Source organism: Stegodyphus dumicola, chromosome 4 (assembly GCF_044657685.1).
Source record: "Stegodyphus dumicola isolate Sdum_Otavi_A_Nest chromosome 4, ASM4465768v1".
Lineage (NCBI taxonomy): Eukaryota > Metazoa > Arthropoda > Arachnida > Araneae > Eresidae > Stegodyphus > Stegodyphus dumicola.
Window position 1 is genome coordinate 620,745 of NC_140771.1, and position 20,575 is coordinate 641,319.

The following is a 20,575-nucleotide window of genomic DNA, read 5'->3' on the forward strand; positions in this document are numbered from 1 at the left end:
AAGTACAAAGGATGTCATTGGAAATCTTTACACCTATTTTCTGCATTAATGGACGGGGAGGTGAGGAAATTGCTGTGAAACTGGTAAAGTATTTCGGGCGGTTCGGGTATTTTGAGGATACAGCTTAGCGAAGGGTCTGGATTTTAAAGAGTTAACGTATCTGATTTCAGTTTGGATGTATATTGGAAGAAAAGGAATCAAGGTACAAAATGAAAGAGTCATCAAGGCTAAGCCCGTAATGCTCAGAGAGTTAATTAGCTTCATGACAACGTGACAGGAGAATTTACTATTATTACAACGACAGGTTGGAAACTTGGCTCCCCCCTGTCCTTTTCTTCACAAATTAACCCCCCCGGCAATATATGGATCTAATGCAACATATACACGATAATAAGAAGTAAAAGAACTGTGTGCTTCGTGTTTGATGAAACTAATCACTCGAAGAAAAGAATACACGTCAGACATGGCTACATGGAAAAAAAAAAAAAAAAAAAAATTCCCAATATAACAATTAGATAACTTTTCGAACGTTGAGTAGCATAACGAAAGTCTTAGACAGGTGAGTTGAAGTAGAAGTAGGAAGAGAAGTATTAGCAGATCCATAGCAGTGGGTTAGTTGTAGAGAGTTCGTAGTGAGGCAGAAATCATCATAAGAATACGTATACAGTGTTGAAGCAAGATATACACTGTAGTTACTCTGTGGACAAGATGAGCAAGACATCTGAATGCACCACAAATGGTTTCACTAGCTCGATCAAAGCCTTTCTCAGAATACTTGGAATGAAGACATTCTATAATATCCGAAATATCATAAGTACTGCCTACACAGGAAAGTGGCTAGCCTGTCGAGGCGGGACAGTGGTTAGTGACACTATCTACTGGGCCGAAGGGCCCGGGTTCGAATCCCGCTGTAGGTAGGTAGGTAGGTAGGAAGGAAGGTAGGGGGCGGGGCGGGGATCTGCATAAAATTCCTTCATATATATAATTTTTTTTCTTCTTTCTCGTATATAATTAATTAATAAAATTCCTGCTTTTATAATTAATAAATATATTTTTCATATTTCACACATCACCAGATTTTTCCAATTTTCATTGATTTCACATCATTGTTTGTATTGTAATCTATTCATCTTACTCACATTTATAACTAATAAACCTTTTCTTCATATTTGATAGTCGTTTTGTCACTTTTCATCAATTTTACGACTTCATGGAAATGTGATGTTTCTAATACAAACATTCCATCCCACCAAATTACAAACAGGCATCTAACTTGACTTTGAATTTCAATTTTTCGAAGATAATTACACTTTCTTGAACACAAGCACATTTTTTTTACAACGTAACAACACAGAAACAAGTGACTTCATTTCCTCTCTCTGAACTGACCGTTAAAGTTTTCAACTGTGCACTTAACCAACAGGAAATATTCAATTTTGTCAGCAACAACAAAAGTCCTTTCATTTGATGAAATAAATGACTACTTTAACATTACATGTCATATTCCATACCATCATGTGTCAGCTGTGTGAGATTAAATGCCATTTACAATACATCCATCGTTTCTGGGCAAAATCTTCAAATATAGTTAATCGGGACTGGTGCCAATATGCCTACTCTGACAATAAAAAGATTTTAATTAGGAGGCACAACAGTGAGCACAGCAAATTTGTAGGAATTTCCTTATTCATTGTATATATATATATCTTGATTTGATCAAACTCATCAGAAAGTAACCCAAATTACACACGACATTGCATGGAGATGTGTAAATCTGATTACATCATTTGCAATCAATTCAGTATCTCTTAAATTCCATTAGTAATAATTTAGTGTAAATAAGCTAGTAAAAGTAGGTACAGATTTTTCACTTCGTTACATTCAGTTACTGGTTTTCAGTCATGCCTCTTGGACAGATCACCCATTGCACTATCATTTGAAATAGACTACTTAATTTTTCAGATGAAAATGTTACATACTAACTAAGTGACCAAGCATTTAGAATGACAGAATACTATCGTTTTTCAAACACATGTTCTGAATACTTAACACAATTAATACCAATTCTCATAATCATCATATAATTACATTAATATTACTGTTAAAAAAAACATACTTTAAAGAATAGACACTAGAAACAAGAATTCTAATAAGAGAAACATGCTTTGGCAAAATGGCTTAATGCTTCCAACATACAGCTTGTGCTTCATACATACGATTCAGATCGAAAATATACTGTTCAATGCACTTACCTTTGCAATAAGTATCCATGTTTCATGTATTCATATGTTTCAAAGAAGAATGAAACTTTAAGATGCACTTTTTATTTTAACCAAAACAGGCACCATCTTCCACTACAGGATGCAAATTCATCTATCTGTACACTTTGTAAGTTGAGTGATCACAATGGCACTGCTTTAAAGAATTAATTCATTTATTGGCCTATCCTGAAAGATATGTTGAGGGTTACTCTTCATCTCATTAGATATAGTGGCAACAGTCATACTTTGTCAGTAATTGGCAACAGTTGTATTTTCACAGTGAATGGCAACAGTTTACTGATTCAAGCTCTTTCCTGTTATGTGTTTTGCTTCTGTTTTATGTCATGTAACGTGATTTAGTATAGAAATAAAATGTATAAAAATAATATTTATGTTTCATATTTTCTATTTAGGTTAATAAATCTGTTTCAATAAGACATAACCATCTTTAAAATTACTTATGGTTAGATGATTTAAATATGCATGCACATAGTTTCTTCTACTTTCTGTTGTGTTATGAAAGTGTACATGAATGGCAAGTATTATAATAAGCATTTTCTGTAAAGCTTAGTTTCCTTCCTTTTCTTGTTCTTGAAATATGAATACCTTCTTGGCCTTGGAGGAAGGGATAGGAAATGGAGAACTACTGAGTTTAAATTTTAATGCTATCTACTGTACTTAATAAAAACGAATTTTAAAGTTATGTAAAATTCCGTTCAGTGATTTAACTAACATATACAAAATATCAAATTAGTATCAACCAGTTATAGAAAACATCTGATAATGTTAGTTATGTTTTTCTGATACTGTCCAGTAATGTGATTATAAATTACTGGGTTTTGAAATGGCCAATATGTTCGGGTGCCAGTGAGGACTAAGTGTAATATATATATATACACACACATACATGCATTTTTAATTCTTATTGGAGGTAAGTATATCTGCATTCAAGAGTATATTTCTAATTTCAATCGTATACATATGTAGTATCAGTAGTTCCTCACCTATATATGTACTCTAGAGTATGAGTACACATATAGAGTGAAACTATGTACCACAGCTTTGTATGATAAAACATTTTGCCAGTTGAAGGAGAAGCAATATCAAGTATAGTAGAATTTATCTACATGTTTTTCTTTTCTTTTCATGTTTCTTTCATCTACTTAGCAGAAATATTGTTTATTAATATTCAGAAGATGCTTGAATAACAATAATATTCTCTTATTACAAATACTTGGTCATTAAACGGTTCTACTCAATGTTTTAGTATTTGATATGACTTAAGTCAGTGGTGTACGACAAGCTAACTAGTTAATATAAAGGAAAAATAAATTAAAAATATGAATTGATATTTCCACACAGGGTGCCTAACAGAGATTGAGAGCTACAATTCTATTGGACCATTCATTTCAAAGTCTTGCGCTCATTGGTTAAATATGGTAGATACAGAGTTAATAAAACGGGGGTCTCTAGAGCGTCATTTTTGTATTAATCTTGCAATCATATCATCATGTCTGGTCGTGGTAAAGGTGGCAAAGTTAAGGGAAAGAGCAAGACTCGATCCAGTCGTGCTGGTCTTCAATTTCCTGTTGGTCGTATTCATCGTCTTTTGCGAAAAGGAAATTATGCTGAAAGAGTAGGTGCCGGCGCTCCCGTCTATCTTGCTGCAGTTTTAGAATACTTGGCTGCTGAGGTTCTGGAGTTGGCTGGTAATGCAGCTCGAGATAACAAGAAGACCAGAATCATTCCTAGACATCTTCAGCTGGCTATAAGAAACGACGAGGAATTAAATAAACTGCTCTCTGGTGTCACTATTGCACAGGGTGGAGTGCTTCCCAATATCCAGGCTGTACTACTCCCAAAAAAGACAGAAAAGAAAGCATAACTTATCCTTGACATTGCCACCCACCCTCAAAAAAAGGCCCTTTTAAGGGCCAAAAAATATACCAAAAAGAAAATGCTTAATTGCTTGAATTAGAAAGAGGCGACACATGTACAATTGTGTATTTTTCTGTTTCTTTATCATATGTTCTATAAGATCTAATTTTAATACAATGTTGAGAGTAACAGACATTTGCATCCATTATGATGCAAATATTTAAGGAGGAACTTAAAGGAATTAAAATTAAATGTCTCCCAAAAATTCATATTTTAATCGTATATAAACAATGTTTTAAAACACATCTTGTAAGTGGTGCCATCTATCCGTAGATTATTCATGTGAAAAAGATTTCGAATATTAAGTTCCTAACGGAATTAAAGTGATTGGATATGCATACTTTGCAAAGAATAAATACTTTTAAGCGCCATACAAATTATTTAATAAGCTCAGTTACAATAATTGCTGTCAGAGGAAAGAAATCTTTATAAAGTGATGATTTCGAAATAAAAATTTGGCAGACTTGAATGTGCGCATTCAATTTTAATAACTCATAAATATTTAATGAAAAGAGGGAAGATTTTCGAATGAGTAGAAAATTTTAATGGGGGAAAAAAAGGCAGGGAATAAAAGGAAGCAATTATTGTAACATAACTTATTACATTATTTGTATGGCCCTGAAAAGGGCCTTTTTTTAAAAACAAAATGTCACTTAAGCGCGTTCGCCACGAATACGACGAGCCAGCTGAATGTCTTTCGGCATTATAGTCACTCTCTTGGCATGGATAGCGCACAAGTTGGTATCTTCAAATAATCCTACCAGGTAAGCTTCACTGGCTTCCTGAAGAGCCATAACCGCTGAGCTCTGGAATCGAAGATCGGTCTTAAAGTCTTGTGCAATTTCCCTGACTAAACGTTGGAAAGGCAATTTGCGGATCAGCAATTCTGTTGATTTCTGATAACGACGAATCTCCCTGAGAGCAACAGTACCAGGCCTGTAACGATGAGGTTTTTTAACACCACCGGTAGCTGGTGCGCTTTTCCTCGCAGCCTTAGTAGCTAACTGTTTCCTAGGAGCTTTACCTCCAGTACTTTTCCTTGCAGTCTGCTTCGTACGAGCCATCTCAAAAGTAAGAGCTTCTTCAGCACTTCACAACGCAACTAGAAATCAAGAAATAATAAAAATTTCGCGGGCTATTCGTATTTCTTAACTCTGTTTGATAGGTCACGTGAGCATACAAGACCTATGAAAGGTCAAATTTCTAAGCCCCGCCTCATGTGTCCTCCCCCAAGTCTACGCACACATATTGGGGTACCCTCATTTCGATATTTACCATCGGACAGTTAGTTCGTTCGTTCGGAGGCCTAACAATGTCAACCGAAGAGACCGTTTCATCTTCACCTGCTGCTGCTACGCCAAAGAAGGCGAAGAAATCAGCGAGTAAGAAACCGAAGACGATACCATCACATCCTAAAGTTTCAGCTATGGTCGTAGAGGCTATTACGAGTTTGAAAGAACGGGGTGGCTCTTCTCTTCAAGCCATTAAGAAGCATATTGCATCGCATCACAAAGTGGATATTGACCGTTTGACCCCTTTTATCAAGAAGTATCTGAAGAGTGCTGTAGCTGGTGGAAGCCTAGTTCAGACGAAAGGAAAGGGAGCTACTGGTTCATTCAAAGTTAGTGCATCTGGCCATAAAAATAAGGAGTCAGGAAAGCAAGAGAAGAAGCCAAAGAAGGCAGCTGCATCACCGGCGAAGAAAGCTAAAGCGCCTGCAAAGAAACCAGCTAAAGCAAAAGAGGAGAAGAAAAAGCCTGCTGCCAAAAAAACGAGCGTTAAAAAAGTGAGTAAAGCAAAAAGCCCAAAGAAAGTTGTGAAAGCAACGAAGCCGAAGCCTCCCAAAGCAAAGAAACTTAAAGCAGTTAAAAAAGCCACTCCAAAGAAAGGCAAAAAGTGAAAGGATGATGGACTGAAATAATTAAAAAAAAAAAAAAGGCTCTTTTCAGAGCCATACAAATTTTAATAAAGATATGCCTTTATTAGTGTGCCTATGAATAGTAGATATGTAATATTTAATGCGAAACACAAGTCTGTCCTCTTCAGAAGAAAGCTTTCTTTTTCCTTTGCTCCTGAAGAAGAGAGGCCTCCATCTGACCGGCCAATGAAGTATTAAAAAATAATCAATACTTCTTCACAAAAAAAGATTTAATGAATACAAATACTTTATAAAAAAAATAGATTTATTTTTATTGGTGTGTAACTTTTTAAAGAAGGAATATAAAATGCTAATTTTAATTCGATTCATACAGCTTAAGTAGATAATGATTTAAACCGATATAATTAAATCGGGAGTACTGTTATAGCGAGAAATTTTACAATAAAGGCATATCTTTTTTAAAAATTTGTATGGCCCTGAAAAGGGCCTTTTGGGGGGGGGGGAATTAGGGCAAGGTAATGATATTTAACCTCCAAATCCATATAGAGTACGTCCCTGTCTCTTTAATGCATAAACGACATCCATAGCAGTGACAGTTTTCCTCTTGGCATGCTCTGTGTAGGTGACAGCATCTCGGATCACATTTTCCAAGAAAACTTTCAGAACTCCTCGCGTTTCCTCATAGATGAGGCCGGAAATACGCTTTACTCCACCTCGTCTTGCCAAGCGCCTAATTGCTGGTTTTGTGATACCCTGGATGTTATCTCTCAAGACCTTGCGATGCCTTTTGGCACCCCCTTTACCAAGACCTTTGCCTCCTTTACCACGGCCAGACATTTTTGCAACACTGAAATATCAGAAAAACGGATTTCGGTTCTCAGGCACTTTTATTTATGCTATTTTTCCGTGCGTGTCACGTGATCAAAGGTCTCTGTTCGACCAATAAGAATACTATCAATATGGCGTTAGTAGGATTTACAACAATTAATGTAATATCCTTTTGTGTTAAGTGTCCTCAGGGTATTTTTTTTTTTTTTAAGTTCATATAAACTGTTTTATATGGTATGTAAAGTATTATAATTGAGAACAGATCAGGAGAACGAGAATTTTTATTTCAACAGATTGGTGTCATTATAAATGTAGCATAAGATTAAGGCTTGCATGTCATCAGTTATCAGTGTTTTATATAACTATAGCTTTTCCTATCAGACACACACACAAAAAATATGTATTTTGAATTAATAATTATTAGTACGGATACATAAAAATTTGCAAGAGGACAAAAATGTCAACAGCACGCGGTGTTCCCAGGTGGTCACCCTCCCAAGTACTGACCGCGCCCGACGCTGCTTGACTGCGGTGTTCGGACGAGAACCGGTACTTTCAGCACGGTGTGGCCGTTGACAGGGTTAATTTGACAACAAAATAATATGTACGTAAACGAAACTCAATTTTCTTTCAAAAATGTATTTCATATACAAATTCTTTTAACCTCCCCATTACATTTTCTCTCTCAAAAAATAGGTTACATCATGATGTTTGTGATTGGTTGAAAAGGAAAACGGCCAAAATGCATAAATACGGCCTTTCAGGTGTGATTCATCTCATTCGTAGAATTTGAAAATGCCTCCCCAAGCATCTGGAAAAGCTGTTAAGAAAGCTGGAAAGGCCCAGAAAGCTGTTCGAGCTGGTGACAAGAAAAAGAGGAAGAAGCGAAGGAAGGAATCTTTTGCTATTTACATCTACAAAGTTTTGAAACAGGTTCATCCTGACACTGGTATTTCGAGCAAGGCAATGTCAATTATGAATTCTTTTGTTAATGACATCTTTGAGAGAATTGCAGCAGAATCTTCTCGTTTAGCTCATTACAATAAGAGGAGCACCATCACTAGCCGAGAAATTCAAACTGCAGTGCGACTGTTGCTGCCTGGTGAATTGGCAAAACATGCTGTTTCAGAAGGTACCAAAGCTGTCACCAAGTACACCAGCTCGAAGTAAATTTTCAAAGCTTTCAGCATAAAAAAAAAGGCCCTTTTCAGGGCCAGAAAATGCTTAAGATTAGCTGTTGCTTGCTTATCTTTAAATCCTATGACACATATCATTCATTGTTCAATTTATTACTTCTTACTGGCTGTCTTAAATGAATTCATTGAAAGGACTTACCAAATAGTATCCTTATATATATACATGGAAACCAAAGAAATTGGAAAATGCGAGTCTAATTTGAAAGATAATTGAAAATGCAGACAACATTTGCAATGGAATTTGATGATAACCATAATAGTACATCATATTTAACCTTCTCAGCGTTAAGGCCGGAAACTTCCATACAGAAGTTTGCCTTCCCCATTCATTATACATGAAAATTTCTGCTAGCTTTTAACTCCTTCACATCCAAATCCGCCCGAGATTGTAATCTTCTTTTCTTCCCTCTCTCCCCCTAAGGTATGCAGTAGCAGGTGCACTTTCCCCAAATGCATTGTATCAGTTTACTGCAGACAGCTTGTCCTAAGAGGTTTTTTTATCTTTTGGATGATCGTGACATTTCGTTGAGATACAATCTCTCAGTTGTGATCATAACAAAGCTGGAAAGGCTTGTTGATCTGACCTTCAGAATAGTTTTATAAAGAATGGGGTCAAAGGCTAATGGAATCTTTGTTAGAAAGTACAAAGGATGTCATTGGAAATCTTTACACCTATTTTCTGCATTAATGGACGGGGAGGTGAGGAAATTGCTGTGAAACTGGTAAAGTATTTCGGGCGGTTCGGGTATTTTGAGGATACAGCTTAGCGAAGGGTCTGGATTTTAAAGAGTTAACGTATCTGATTTCAGTTTGGATGTATATTGGAAGAAAAGGAATCAAGGTACAAAATGAAAGAGTCATCAAGGCTAAGCCCGTAATGCTCAGAGAGTTAATTAGCTTCATGACAACGTGACAGGAGAATTTACTATTATTACAACGACAGGTTGGAAACTTGGCTCCCCCCTGTCCTTTTCTTCACAAATTAACCCCCCCGGCAATATATGGATCTAATGCAACATATACACGATAATAAGAAGTAAAAGAACTGTGTGCTTCGTGTTTGATGAAACTAATCACTCGAAGAAAAGAATACACGTCAGACATGGCTACATGGAAAAAAAAAAAAAAAAAAAAATTCCCAATATAACAATTAGATAACTTTTCGAACGTTGAGTAGCATAACGAAAGTCTTAGACAGGTGAGTTGAAGTAGAAGTAGGAAGAGAAGTATTAGCAGATCCATAGCAGTGGGTTAGTTGTAGAGAGTTCGTAGTGAGGCAGAAATCATCATAAGAATACGTATACAGTGTTGAAGCAAGATATACACTGTAGTTACTCTGTGGACAAGATGAGCAAGACATCTGAATGCACCACAAATGGTTTCACTAGCTCGATCAAAGCCTTTCTCAGAATACTTGGAATGAAGACATTCTATAATATCCGAAATATCATAAGTACTGCCTACACAGGAAAGTGGCTAGCCTGTCGAGGCGGGACAGTGGTTAGTGACACTATCTACTGGGCCGAAGGGCCCGGGTTCGAATCCCGCTGTAGGTAGGTAGGTAGGTAGGAAGGAAGGTAGGGGGCGGGGCGGGGATCTGCATAAAATTCCTTCATATATATAATTTTTTTTCTTCTTTCTCGTATATAATTAATTAATAAAATTCCTGCTTTTATAATTAATAAATATATTTTTCATATTTCACACATCACCAGATTTTTCCAATTTTCATTGATTTCACATCATTGTTTGTATTGTAATCTATTCATCTTACTCACATTTATAACTAATAAACCTTTTCTTCATATTTGATAGTCGTTTTGTCACTTTTCATCAATTTTACGACTTCATGGAAATGTGATGTTTCTAATACAAACATTCCATCCCACCAAATTACAAACAGGCATCTAACTTGACTTTGAATTTCAATTTTTCGAAGATAATTACACTTTCTTGAACACAAGCACATTTTTTTTACAACGTAACAACACAGAAACAAGTGACTTCATTTCCTCTCTCTGAACTGACCGTTAAAGTTTTCAACTGTGCACTTAACCAACAGGAAATATTCAATTTTGTCAGCAACAACAAAAGTCCTTTCATTTGATGAAATAAATGACTACTTTAACATTACATGTCATATTCCATACCATCATGTGTCAGCTGTGTGAGATTAAATGCCATTTACAATACATCCATCGTTTCTGGGCAAAATCTTCAAATATAGTTAATCGGGACTGGTGCCAATATGCCTACTCTGACAATAAAAAGATTTTAATTAGGAGGCACAACAGTGAGCACAGCAAATTTGTAGGAATTTCCTTATTCATTGTATATATATATATCTTGATTTGATCAAACTCATCAGAAAGTAACCCAAATTACACACGACATTGCATGGAGATGTGTAAATCTGATTACATCATTTGCAATCAATTCAGTATCTCTTAAATTCCATTAGTAATAATTTAGTGTAAATAAGCTAGTAAAAGTAGGTACAGATTTTTCACTTCGTTACATTCAGTTACTGGTTTTCAGTCATGCCTCTTGGACAGATCACCCATTGCACTATCATTTGAAATAGACTACTTAATTTTTCAGATGAAAATGTTACATACTAACTAAGTGACCAAGCATTTAGAATGACAGAATACTATCGTTTTTCAAACACATGTTCTGAATACTTAACACAATTAATACCAATTCTCATAATCATCATATAATTACATTAATATTACTGTTAAAAAAAACATACTTTAAAGAATAGACACTAGAAACAAGAATTCTAATAAGAGAAACATGCTTTGGCAAAATGGCTTAATGCTTCCAACATACAGCTTGTGCTTCATACATACGATTCAGATCGAAAATATACTGTTCAATGCACTTACCTTTGCAATAAGTATCCATGTTTCATGTATTCATATGTTTCAAAGAAGAATGAAACTTTAAGATGCACTTTTTATTTTAACCAAAACAGGCACCATCTTCCACTACAGGATGCAAATTCATCTATCTGTACACTTTGTAAGTTGAGTGATCACAATGGCACTGCTTTAAAGAATTAATTCATTTTATATATGATGATACATTAATTTCAATTTATACATGATGACTTTTATAAGAATTTATTCATTTTATAGGAATTTTTATTTGGACCATACACACAAAACCTCAATATTCGGTAAAAGTCCCAGCTTAGATGGGGATAGGACACATCAGTTCATGGGCCCCGAAAAACGAACGTTTTCGTTCAAGGATGATACACATTCAGCAGATGGTACAAAATCGTCAAGGATAATACGAAGTCAAACGTGAGATGCTGTGTAAATGCACGGTATATGCACTACATCACAAATCACCATGAAAAGAATTTAAGTAAAAACACAACGGCGTATGTTATAACTAAACATTATAGAAATGCATTGCAAACTATTTCACTGAAAATGTTCTAGAACTGAAGAAGTACATAATGAAAGGAATCATTTTGAGAGAATAGGATAGCAGCAGTCCTTCTAAATGCACTAAGTAGTACTTACATAGTTGTTACAGTTATTTCACTAAATATTACAATTTGTAAACCACAGTAGAAAAAAAGAACTAAAGTGTTGCAACGTCACAGTTAACAGCGGTACGCTAAGTCCCTGCAAGTCGCGGGGCAACGAGATATCAATCATCGTCAGACAGATTGGATTGGCTGAAATATATTAGCCCCGCCCTAAACCACGCCTAGAAATAAAAATAAAAATAAAAAAAGAGCGAAAGCGGCCGCGCTAACGCGCGGCAATCAGAGCAGTCCTTACCTATTTATTATAGTGGTTGCGCCGCAAACGGCTGGGAAATAAAAACAAAAAAAATAAAAATTTAAAAATTGTAGCCAATCACAGAGCTTGATTTCAAATTTTGAAACAGTTTCAATAGGGTAAATGGGAGGAGTTACAAATATGGGGAGTAATTACTATATTAACATATTTAAATTACATCCATCAATCATGTTTCCGGTTTCATGTATACTTCTTACGTAATTATACAGATTACCTTGAAGGGGGGGGAGTGTAAGATGTAATTTTATATTTGGTGAAGGTTTTCGGTGATGACTCACATATATGAGTAGGTTTCTTTTGTGTTTTATATGAGCAAATCATTGTATGTCAACTCTATTGTTATATGTAAGTATTCTGCTCTTCAAAACAATAGTTATCCTTGCTATATTTTTATTCGCAAAATTACATTCAAAACACATGTCATATTTTTAATAGATAATTTACAATCAAATTTTGAAAACTATTAAACTACTTTACTTTTCATTAAAACAGTTATTACTAAAACATTATTTTCCACAATTTCTATGACTATTTAGAATTAGTACTTTTGTGTTTACTAGCATTTTTAATGTATTTATTCAAATTTCTAATTTTTATATTCCACAGTGGATTTTTACTCTATATTTCAGATACACTATGCTCAATTACGCTTTAAATATGCCTCGGTTTACCCAAAAGGAAATTATTCCTTGCTGTAATGGCTTCGTGTTGTTAATCTTGAAGATACCAGGTGCATTATCAATTAATAGAAGAGCCCTTAAAAAGCAATCCCTTTCTACTTAAATATAATTTTTGACATCTGGGAGAAATATGTTATGAAAAACAGTCATTGAAACCTATGGCAATGACCCATACTTTCTCATTAGCCATCCAATAAATGGGAAGGTTATTTATGTTTATTCCTTTAAATGAGCATAATTTTTTATTTATTAATAACTAGTGGCTTCATTATGTAATTAACTGAAGCACTGCAACAGAAAAGGATTGTTATGACTTTCCATTATCTTATGAACACTAGCTGATTTGCAAGTTTCAGCTGAATGGGTTCATTCATCTTCCATAACAATCCGGCCTCATCAGCATTGAAGATCTGAACAGAAGTGTAGGAATTGTGGCCAATGATTTTAGCAAATTTTGCTGGATATTGTTCTCCTGCATCTGAATCAGCAGATGCACTTTCTCTTTTCAGTCTTAGATTAGGTACAGAATGTCTTTGTTTATATATCTCAGATGTCTGTCTGTCTGTGTTTATATCTTGTGGAAAAAGATACCTTTTTTCCATCTGCGAAGTTGACAGTGCTTTATAAATCTTATTTGTAATAGGATTATTATCAGTTGTAATCCGTTTTTGATTTTGGTCTTCTACCTATATACCTTTTCCATATTTTCCATTGCATCATCTCTTACATATGACATTGTGCTCCTTTCTCTATTACATACCTGTATTACAGCTCCCTAAGGGTGGCGCTAATGTTAACAACCCACGTAATGACTCTAAAACTACCCCTGCTGGGGATAAACAAACAGCTAAAAATGTTAATGTCAAGGAGGGCATCTCATATGACAGTATGGTTGACAAACGTAATGCTGAACCTAGTGTTAAATCTGTTATTAATGTAATTAAGGCCTCCTCGAAATTGCAAAAATTTTTAAGGAAGTTATGAACATGTTTAAAGGTTTTTCTCTAATAAATACTTTGCTACTGATAATGTCTAATGTTATATGCACTACACAAACTGTCTGTATTATAAATACTGATAATGTCTAATGTTTATAACCACTTAAACATAATTACATAGAACTGTAATGTATTATCCCAAAAAATTCTTGAATCAAGGGACTTTATAAATGACCATGACTTTGATATTATGTTCCTACAACACAGGCTTGGCCCTGCCTCTCTTATCCACCTACTACTCTCCACCTCAGGGGGTGGAACTGCACTACTGATTAAACGTTGTATCTCCCACTCACCAATAACAGTACCACAGCTTTCGGTCGTAGAAGCCTCAGCTATTTCACTCACTGCAAATACCTCCCCCATCTTCACCGAGCACTTCTTCATTAAACCCTTAATGGTTTAGTAAAGATCCTTTCCTTATTTCAATATAATGAATATTGAATCTTGCGGGAAGAATAAAGCTAATTTTTCAGAATAAACAAAATACTTTTATTTAAATTTTAAAACAGAACCAAAATAATAATAATAATAATAATAATAATAATAAATACTGCAGCTCTAAACTAAGCTTACAACTATTAAAATATTCAAAATCTTAAACTCTCTAAAACAAAATATATATCAAAATCTTTCGAATCCTCTTCTTGTTGCCACACCGTAAAAAACAAGTTCTTGTCCTATTTATATTTCACGTTCTCTTTAAGTCACGATCTTCACAGGTCATGATCTTTACAAGTCACGATCTTTACAAGTCCCCCCACAAGAAGCACATTTGTCACCGTAGAGACAATGTTGCTCAGAGTTCATTGAGAGAGAAAGAGTTAACAGCTAACCTTGACAAAGCATCAGCATTCCCATGTGAACTTCCTTTGCGGTATGTCACAGTCATGTTATACCGTTGTAACGCTAAGGCCCAACGAGACAGTTTAGCACCATGAGGGGCGCTTTGGGTCAAGTAGGTGAGGGGATTGTGATCAGACACAATCTGCACTTTGGCACCGAAAATCCATGTGTCAAATTTTTTCAAGGCTTCGATGACACAAAATGCTTCTAGTTCGATGGTTGACCATCGTTGTTGACAGGGCGTTAATTTCTTGCTGAAAAATGCTATGGGCATTTCTTTGCCATATTCATCGTTTTGAGCTAAACACGCTCCAATTGCGAAAGCAGATGCATCCGTATAGAGTTGAAAGGGCTTGCTGATGTCCGGAGTATGCAGAGATGGCATTTTAATCAACTCTTCTTTAAGTTTGTTGAAAGCTGCTTCTTTTTCAGAGTCCCATGGAATATTATTTGGAACACTCTTCTTTGTAAGGTTTGTTAGAGGTAAAACAATCTCAGAAAAATTTAGGATATAATCCCTATAGTAGCTTGCTAGCCCTAAAAGACTCCTGACTTCTTTTTTAGTGGTAGGCTTAGACAGATTTCTGATGACTTCTACCTTCTCAGGATCTGGAGAGTGAGTGCCAGAACCTATTACATGTCCTAGAAACTTCACGTGACTCTTTCCGAAATCACACTTATCTAGATTTGCGGTTAGACCTGCGTTTCTCAGTGTCTGAAACACTTGGTCGATGTGATAGAGGTGGCCATCCCAAGTTTCTGAAAATATTGCCACATCATCAATATATGAATGGCAGTAGTTCTTATGGTTTGCAAGCACCTTATCCATCGATTTTTGGAAGGTACTTCCAGCATTTTTCAAACCGAAAGGGAGAACTTTCCATTGGTAATGGCCGGAATGAGTGATAAATGCTGTGTAAATGTTGTTTTCGCACTTATGTCTTTGACGGGGGTGGCTTCTGCCCATCTGGTGCATAGGTCAACTGCACATATCACAAACCGATGACCCCTCCTGGATGGAGGTTCTAATGGCCCTATACAATCCACGCTCCATACTTCAAAGGGTGTTTCCAGTCTAACAATAGGTTGAATTGGAATTCGATCTTTGTACGTAACTGTTCTCCTCAATTGGCATTCTTTACAACTTTCACAGAATTTTTTAACATCTTGCTTAATAGTAGGCCAAAAGAATGAGTACTTGATTCGTTGAATTGTCTTTTTCTCACCGAGGTGGCCGGCAAGAGGGATTTCGTGTGGTTTAGCTTCTTCTTTCATAGGAATTTGCCAATATCCCTTGGTTAAATCGAGAACTGTTATGAATTTGGCTTTCCCTATTTCGAATAGTAAATCTTTAGCAATCTTCATCGGATAGGCGTCCGGAATTGTGAAGCTATTTAAAAGCCTGAAGTCTATGCACAGTCTAACGCCGCCATTCTTTTTTGCAACACATACTATAGGATGTGCACAGTTACTGTCACTGGGTTCTATAAGATCCCATTCTAACAGTTCTTTAACTTGACGATCGACTTCCTCTTGAAGTGAAACAGGAACACGGTAGGGCCTCAATCTTTTCGGATTACATCCTTCTGTAACCTTGATGTCATGACCATCAACATTGGCTTGACCAGGTTTGCTACTGAAAACATCTACCTAAGATTTTAGTACTTTAAATAGTCCTTCCCGTTGGTAATATTTTAAGTCACCTTTCAAATTTTGTAAATGGGTCCAGATATCATCAGCAGATTTATTCATAAGATCTGCTGGTGCATAGTGGATATCTCCAAACTCTTCATCTTGGTCAAAAATGATACCAACGTGATCTACACGAGCAATATATGGCCTTAACTTATTTATATGGAGTTCTCTAATACTTCCGTTTTCCATTTCGATTTTGGCAGAGTGTGGCCTGGTAAGTTTGATCACGGTAGCTGGTCCTTGCCACGTGTTGAGCAATTTATGTGATGATGATGATGGCATTAACACGAGGACTTTGTCCCCAACATTGAAAGTCTTTTCTTGAGAACGTAAATTGTATCTTGAAGTGTACTCTTCTTGAGATATTTTGGAATTTGCTGATGCAATGTCATGAGCTTTTCTTAATTTTTCTAAAAGATCCTGTAGATAATTTTCAATTGAACGGGAAGCTGTAACTGGAATGCTACGTTCACCTGTCCATATCTCTTTCAGCAAAGATAATGGTCCTGGTGGTATTCTTCCATATACCATCTGGAAGGGAGACAAACCAGTAGTGCTATGTGGCACTTCTCTGTAGGCAAACAGGAGATAGGGAAGATTCAAATCCCAGTTTCTGCCATGTTCTTGGATATTTTTGTTCATCATCTCTTTTAAGGTTCTATTCCAACGCTCGACGGCACCTATACTCTCGGGGTGTCCTGGAGTGGAGAATCGTGGAGACACACCAAGTAAGTTCTCAAAGGTTCGGGTGAGTTTGGCTGTGAAATTAGTTCCCTGGTCGGAACAAATCACTTTTGGAAATCCAGTTTGAGTAAAAAACCTCATCAAAACGTTGCATGTTGTTTTCGCACTTATGTCTTTGACGGGGGTGGCTTCTGCCCATCTGGTGCATAGGTCAACTGCACATATCACAAACCGATGACCCCTCCTGGATGGAGGTTCTAATGGCCCTATACAATCCACGCTCCATACTTCAAAGGGTGTTTCCAGTCTAACAATAGGTTGAATTGGAATTCGATCTTTGTACGTAACTGTTCTCCTCAATTGGCATTCTTTACAACTTTCACAGAATTTTTTAACATCTTGCTTAATAGTAGGCCAAAAGAATGAGTACTTGATTCGTTGAATTGTCTTTTTCTCACCGAGGTGGCCGGCAAGAGGGATTTCGTGTGCCATTCTTAGGACTTCCCTTCTTTTTTCTAAAGGTAACACAACTTGCTTAATGTTTTCACCACAGATATATTCGGAATGAAGTAATATGCCATCATCGAAAGTATATGAATTTTGATTTTTATTTGCCCATTCAAAGCATTTTTTCAGAGTTTCGTCTTGTTCTTGATGTGTCTTGAATTCTAGTCTTACTCTATTCGTTGTTTTCCCAGACTCTATGTTTTCTTGAAAAAGCTGATTAACAACAGCCAAATTTGTAGTATTTTCTTCAACTGGTAACGGTTTATCATCTGTCTCTTTGTACTCTAAGATGCATCCCAATAACGATCACAGTTAAACAGTTCGATATTCCCACAGAGTGTTTCATAAGCTGAAGAACTCAATAGCAAATCGGTAACTAGCTTTTTTGAAACAGCACACGTAATGGACACTCTACCGTGAAAATCATCGTCAATTTTCATCTGGAAAATCTTTAGTGGAGTAATTTCGTTTTCACCAAAAGCAGAAGATATCTCTATTTTACTTTCTCCTTCGCAAGGTATGTTGTGAACCAATTTCTCACGGACTACTGAGATTTGTGCTCCCGTGTCTACGATTCCATTTAAAATAATATCTCCGCATTTAACTTTGACAAGTTTTAATTCATCTATGTTTCTAGACACGTCCACTGATTTTGAGACAGGAATAGAGATCTTGGCAGTTAGCACTTCTGGTTTTTCTTTTTCTGCAAGGGGTGCTTGTGTTTGTATTAAGTTGTTTTGTGCTGTTGCAGAAGCACTTCTTGGTATCCGATTTTTGGTACATAACTTAGATGTATGACCTTCTTTTCCACAATTATAGCAAGTTAATTTGAAATTAGTCTTTTGTGGTTCGTCACTCTTACGGCATGGGTACACTCTTGGCGTGTTTTCAGCGTACAGCGATTTATTTCTGAAAGCTCTTTCTGGAAGTGGAGAATGAGGTTGCCATTTTTTATTAGTTCTGTCTGCTGATGGATTACCACCAGTCCGTTTTGAGATATTACGAACACTGTCATATTCGTCAAGTTTATCAGCTAATTTGGTTGGAGAAACGAACTTCGCCCAGTCGTCAAGAAGATGGTCTCTTACTTCATAGGGTACTCGTTTCTTAATTTGGTCAGTAATAATCAAGTCTTTTAACGCGGCAAAATTTGTGATTTCAAGACCATTGATCCATTCTTCAAAATAACTTGTAATTTCGTAGCAAAAATCTCTCCATGATTTTTCAGCGCTCTTTTGGTGCATCACAAATTTTTTTCTAAAGCTTTCAGGATTTAATTTAAATCTCTTCAATAAAATGGCCTTAATGTACTCATAATCTTCAAAATTTTCTTCAGATTCCCTACCAATTAATTGAATGATTTCAGATGGCATTAAAGTCAATAAACATGAAACCCAATCTTTAGGATCAATCTTTGTCCTTTTAGCTTGTCTTTCAAATAAGGATAAATAAATCACAATATCATAGTGTCTTAAATCGAATTTGGGAATAAGCTTAATTAAATCAAAATTATGATGTCCATTTTCATTTGTTGGTGGAGTTTGTGTTAGTCGAACACGAGATTCAATTTCGAGTTTCCTCAATTCAAACTCCATTTGCTCTTTTTTCTGCTGTGCTTCTAATTCTCCTTTCCTTCGTTGTTCCTCAATCTCTTCTTTCCTTCGTTGTTCCTCAATCTCTTCTTTCCTTCGCCTTTCCTCAAGCTCTTCTTTCTCCTTTCTTCGCTGTTCCTCTTCTTTTCTTTTCCTCTCTTCAATAATCGTTAAAAACACTTCTTTAGCAAATGCTTCATCATATGTATCACTTTGAATTATTTCATTTTTTATCGTCACGATTTTCATACTTGGATCTACTTGAATTTCTAATTCAGCAGCTAAAGCCAGCAAATCCTCTTTTTTCCCCACGTCCCATAAAAGCCATGTCTCGATTTTAAATAAACCTTATTCTTTGCAAATTTAATAAAAAAAAAAAAACTAATTTCTTGTTAATGTGTCCTACAATTTATCCTTAACATTAGTTAAAGTATGAACTCCCTGACTGCGGTTTTCTCTTTCGTTGGAGAAACAAAACAAAAAAAAAAAAAAAAAATCGTTTTTATGTGCAACACTGTAGCAGCTGGCTGACGCTACAGTACTGATACTGTACAGTACTACAAGTACTGATTTCTGATTTTATTCAGTCAATAAACTCTTAGTTTTATAAAAAGAATTTTTTTTTCTTTTTCTATTCAAATATAATTCACAATGAATTTAATTTTATTCGGCACGAAAATCAATCAGTGGAATCAATACTTAATGTGTTGTTGACCTACTCTGGCGAGTCAAACGAAATTACATTTGAACACTGGCGTATTCATTACTTTGACAAGTAAATAAACTAAGATTCCATGACGGAAATAATAATTAACTTTTCATAATCTTAATTAATTATTTTACGTTTACAAGGTAAATTGAGCTCTCACCTGAGTTATTTTGGTTCGTAATTATATGCGGGAAAATCCCGGTCCTGCCGACTACGCCAGTAAAGATCCTTTCCTTATTTCAATATAATGAATATTGAATCTTGCAGGAAGAATAAAGCTAATTTTTCAGAATAAACAAAATACTTTTATTTAAATTTTAAAACAGAACCAAAAAAAATAATAATAATAATAATAAATACTGCAGCTCTAAACTATCAAAATTTTAAACTCTTAACTACTGCAGTTAAACTCTTACAACTATTAAAATATTCAAAATCTTAAACTCTTTAAAACAAAATATATATCAAAATCTTTCGAATCCTCTTCTTGTTGCCACACCGTAAAAAACAAGTTCTTGTCCTATTTATATTTCACATTCTCTTTAAGTCACGATCTTCACAAGTCATGATCTTTACAAGTCACGATCTTTACAGGTTTCATTCACTTCTCTTTAGCCATTGCTTTTTCTTAATTAATTCAGTTTTCTTAACAAAGTTGTAAAGGTAATTGCATTAATTTGCAAAGGTACTAGTACTACGCCTTGGGACTGCAAACACCTCTACAACATACACTTTCGTCTCCACCTACATACCGCCAGGGTCGTAATGCTCAGGCAGTCCTGGCTGACCTACAAACTCTACTCACTTTTGGCAAACACATCATAATTGGTGGAAACCTAAATGCATGACACAGCACGTGGATCTGCTACAACTCAAATAACACTGGACGTGTAATCTTTAATTTGGCAAACTCGGCTAGGTTACACATAGCAGCTCCC

At 35.7% G+C, this 20,575-nt stretch overlaps 4 protein-coding genes, 1 long non-coding RNA gene, 1 other non-coding gene and 1 pseudogene across 6 annotated transcripts in view; 3 read left to right on the top strand and 4 right to left on the bottom strand.

Annotated features, from left to right (window-relative positions):
- The window catches only part of LOC146997441 (uncharacterized), a 60,153-nt gene extending 48,305 nt beyond the window's left edge, over nt 1-11,848 (bottom strand). Inside the window, exons 1-2 of the long non-coding RNA XR_015040564.1 lie at nt 10,994-11,848; nt 2,253-2,447 (exon numbers count right to left, since the gene is read on the bottom strand). This is a non-coding gene — a long non-coding RNA (uncharacterized LOC146997441). The remainder of the gene's footprint in view (nt 1-2,252; nt 2,448-10,993) is intronic.
- On the top strand, nt 3,660-4,444 carry LOC146997454 (histone H2A). Its single transcript, XM_085814437.1, has one exon. It carries the CDS (start codon nt 3,772-3,774, stop codon nt 4,144-4,146), a length of 375 nt encoding a protein of 124 aa, XP_085670563.1. The 5' UTR covers nt 3,660-3,771; the 3' UTR covers nt 4,147-4,444.
- On the bottom strand, nt 4,396-5,263 carry LOC146997455 (histone H3). The gene has a single exon (XM_085814429.1). The coding sequence runs from the start codon at nt 5,261-5,263 to the stop codon at nt 4,853-4,855; it is 411 nt and encodes a 136-aa protein (XP_085670555.1). The 3' UTR covers nt 4,396-4,852.
- Nucleotides 5,512-6,293, top strand: LOC146997456 (histone H1-III pseudogene; annotated as a pseudogene).
- Nucleotides 6,449-6,915, bottom strand: LOC146997457 (histone H4). Its single transcript, XM_085814441.1, has one exon. It carries the CDS (start codon nt 6,913-6,915, stop codon nt 6,604-6,606), a length of 312 nt encoding a protein of 103 aa, XP_085670567.1. The 3' UTR covers nt 6,449-6,603.
- Nucleotides 7,365-7,483, bottom strand: LOC146997458 (5S ribosomal RNA). The gene has a single exon (XR_015040933.1). It is a non-coding gene; the product is annotated as a 5S ribosomal RNA (ribosomal RNA).
- Nucleotides 7,702-8,105, top strand: LOC118180164 (histone H2B). The gene has a single exon (XM_035349291.2). The coding sequence runs from the start codon at nt 7,702-7,704 to the stop codon at nt 8,074-8,076; it is 375 nt and encodes a 124-aa protein (XP_035205182.1). The 3' UTR covers nt 8,077-8,105.
- Nucleotides 11,849-20,575: the final 8,727 nt, after the last annotated feature.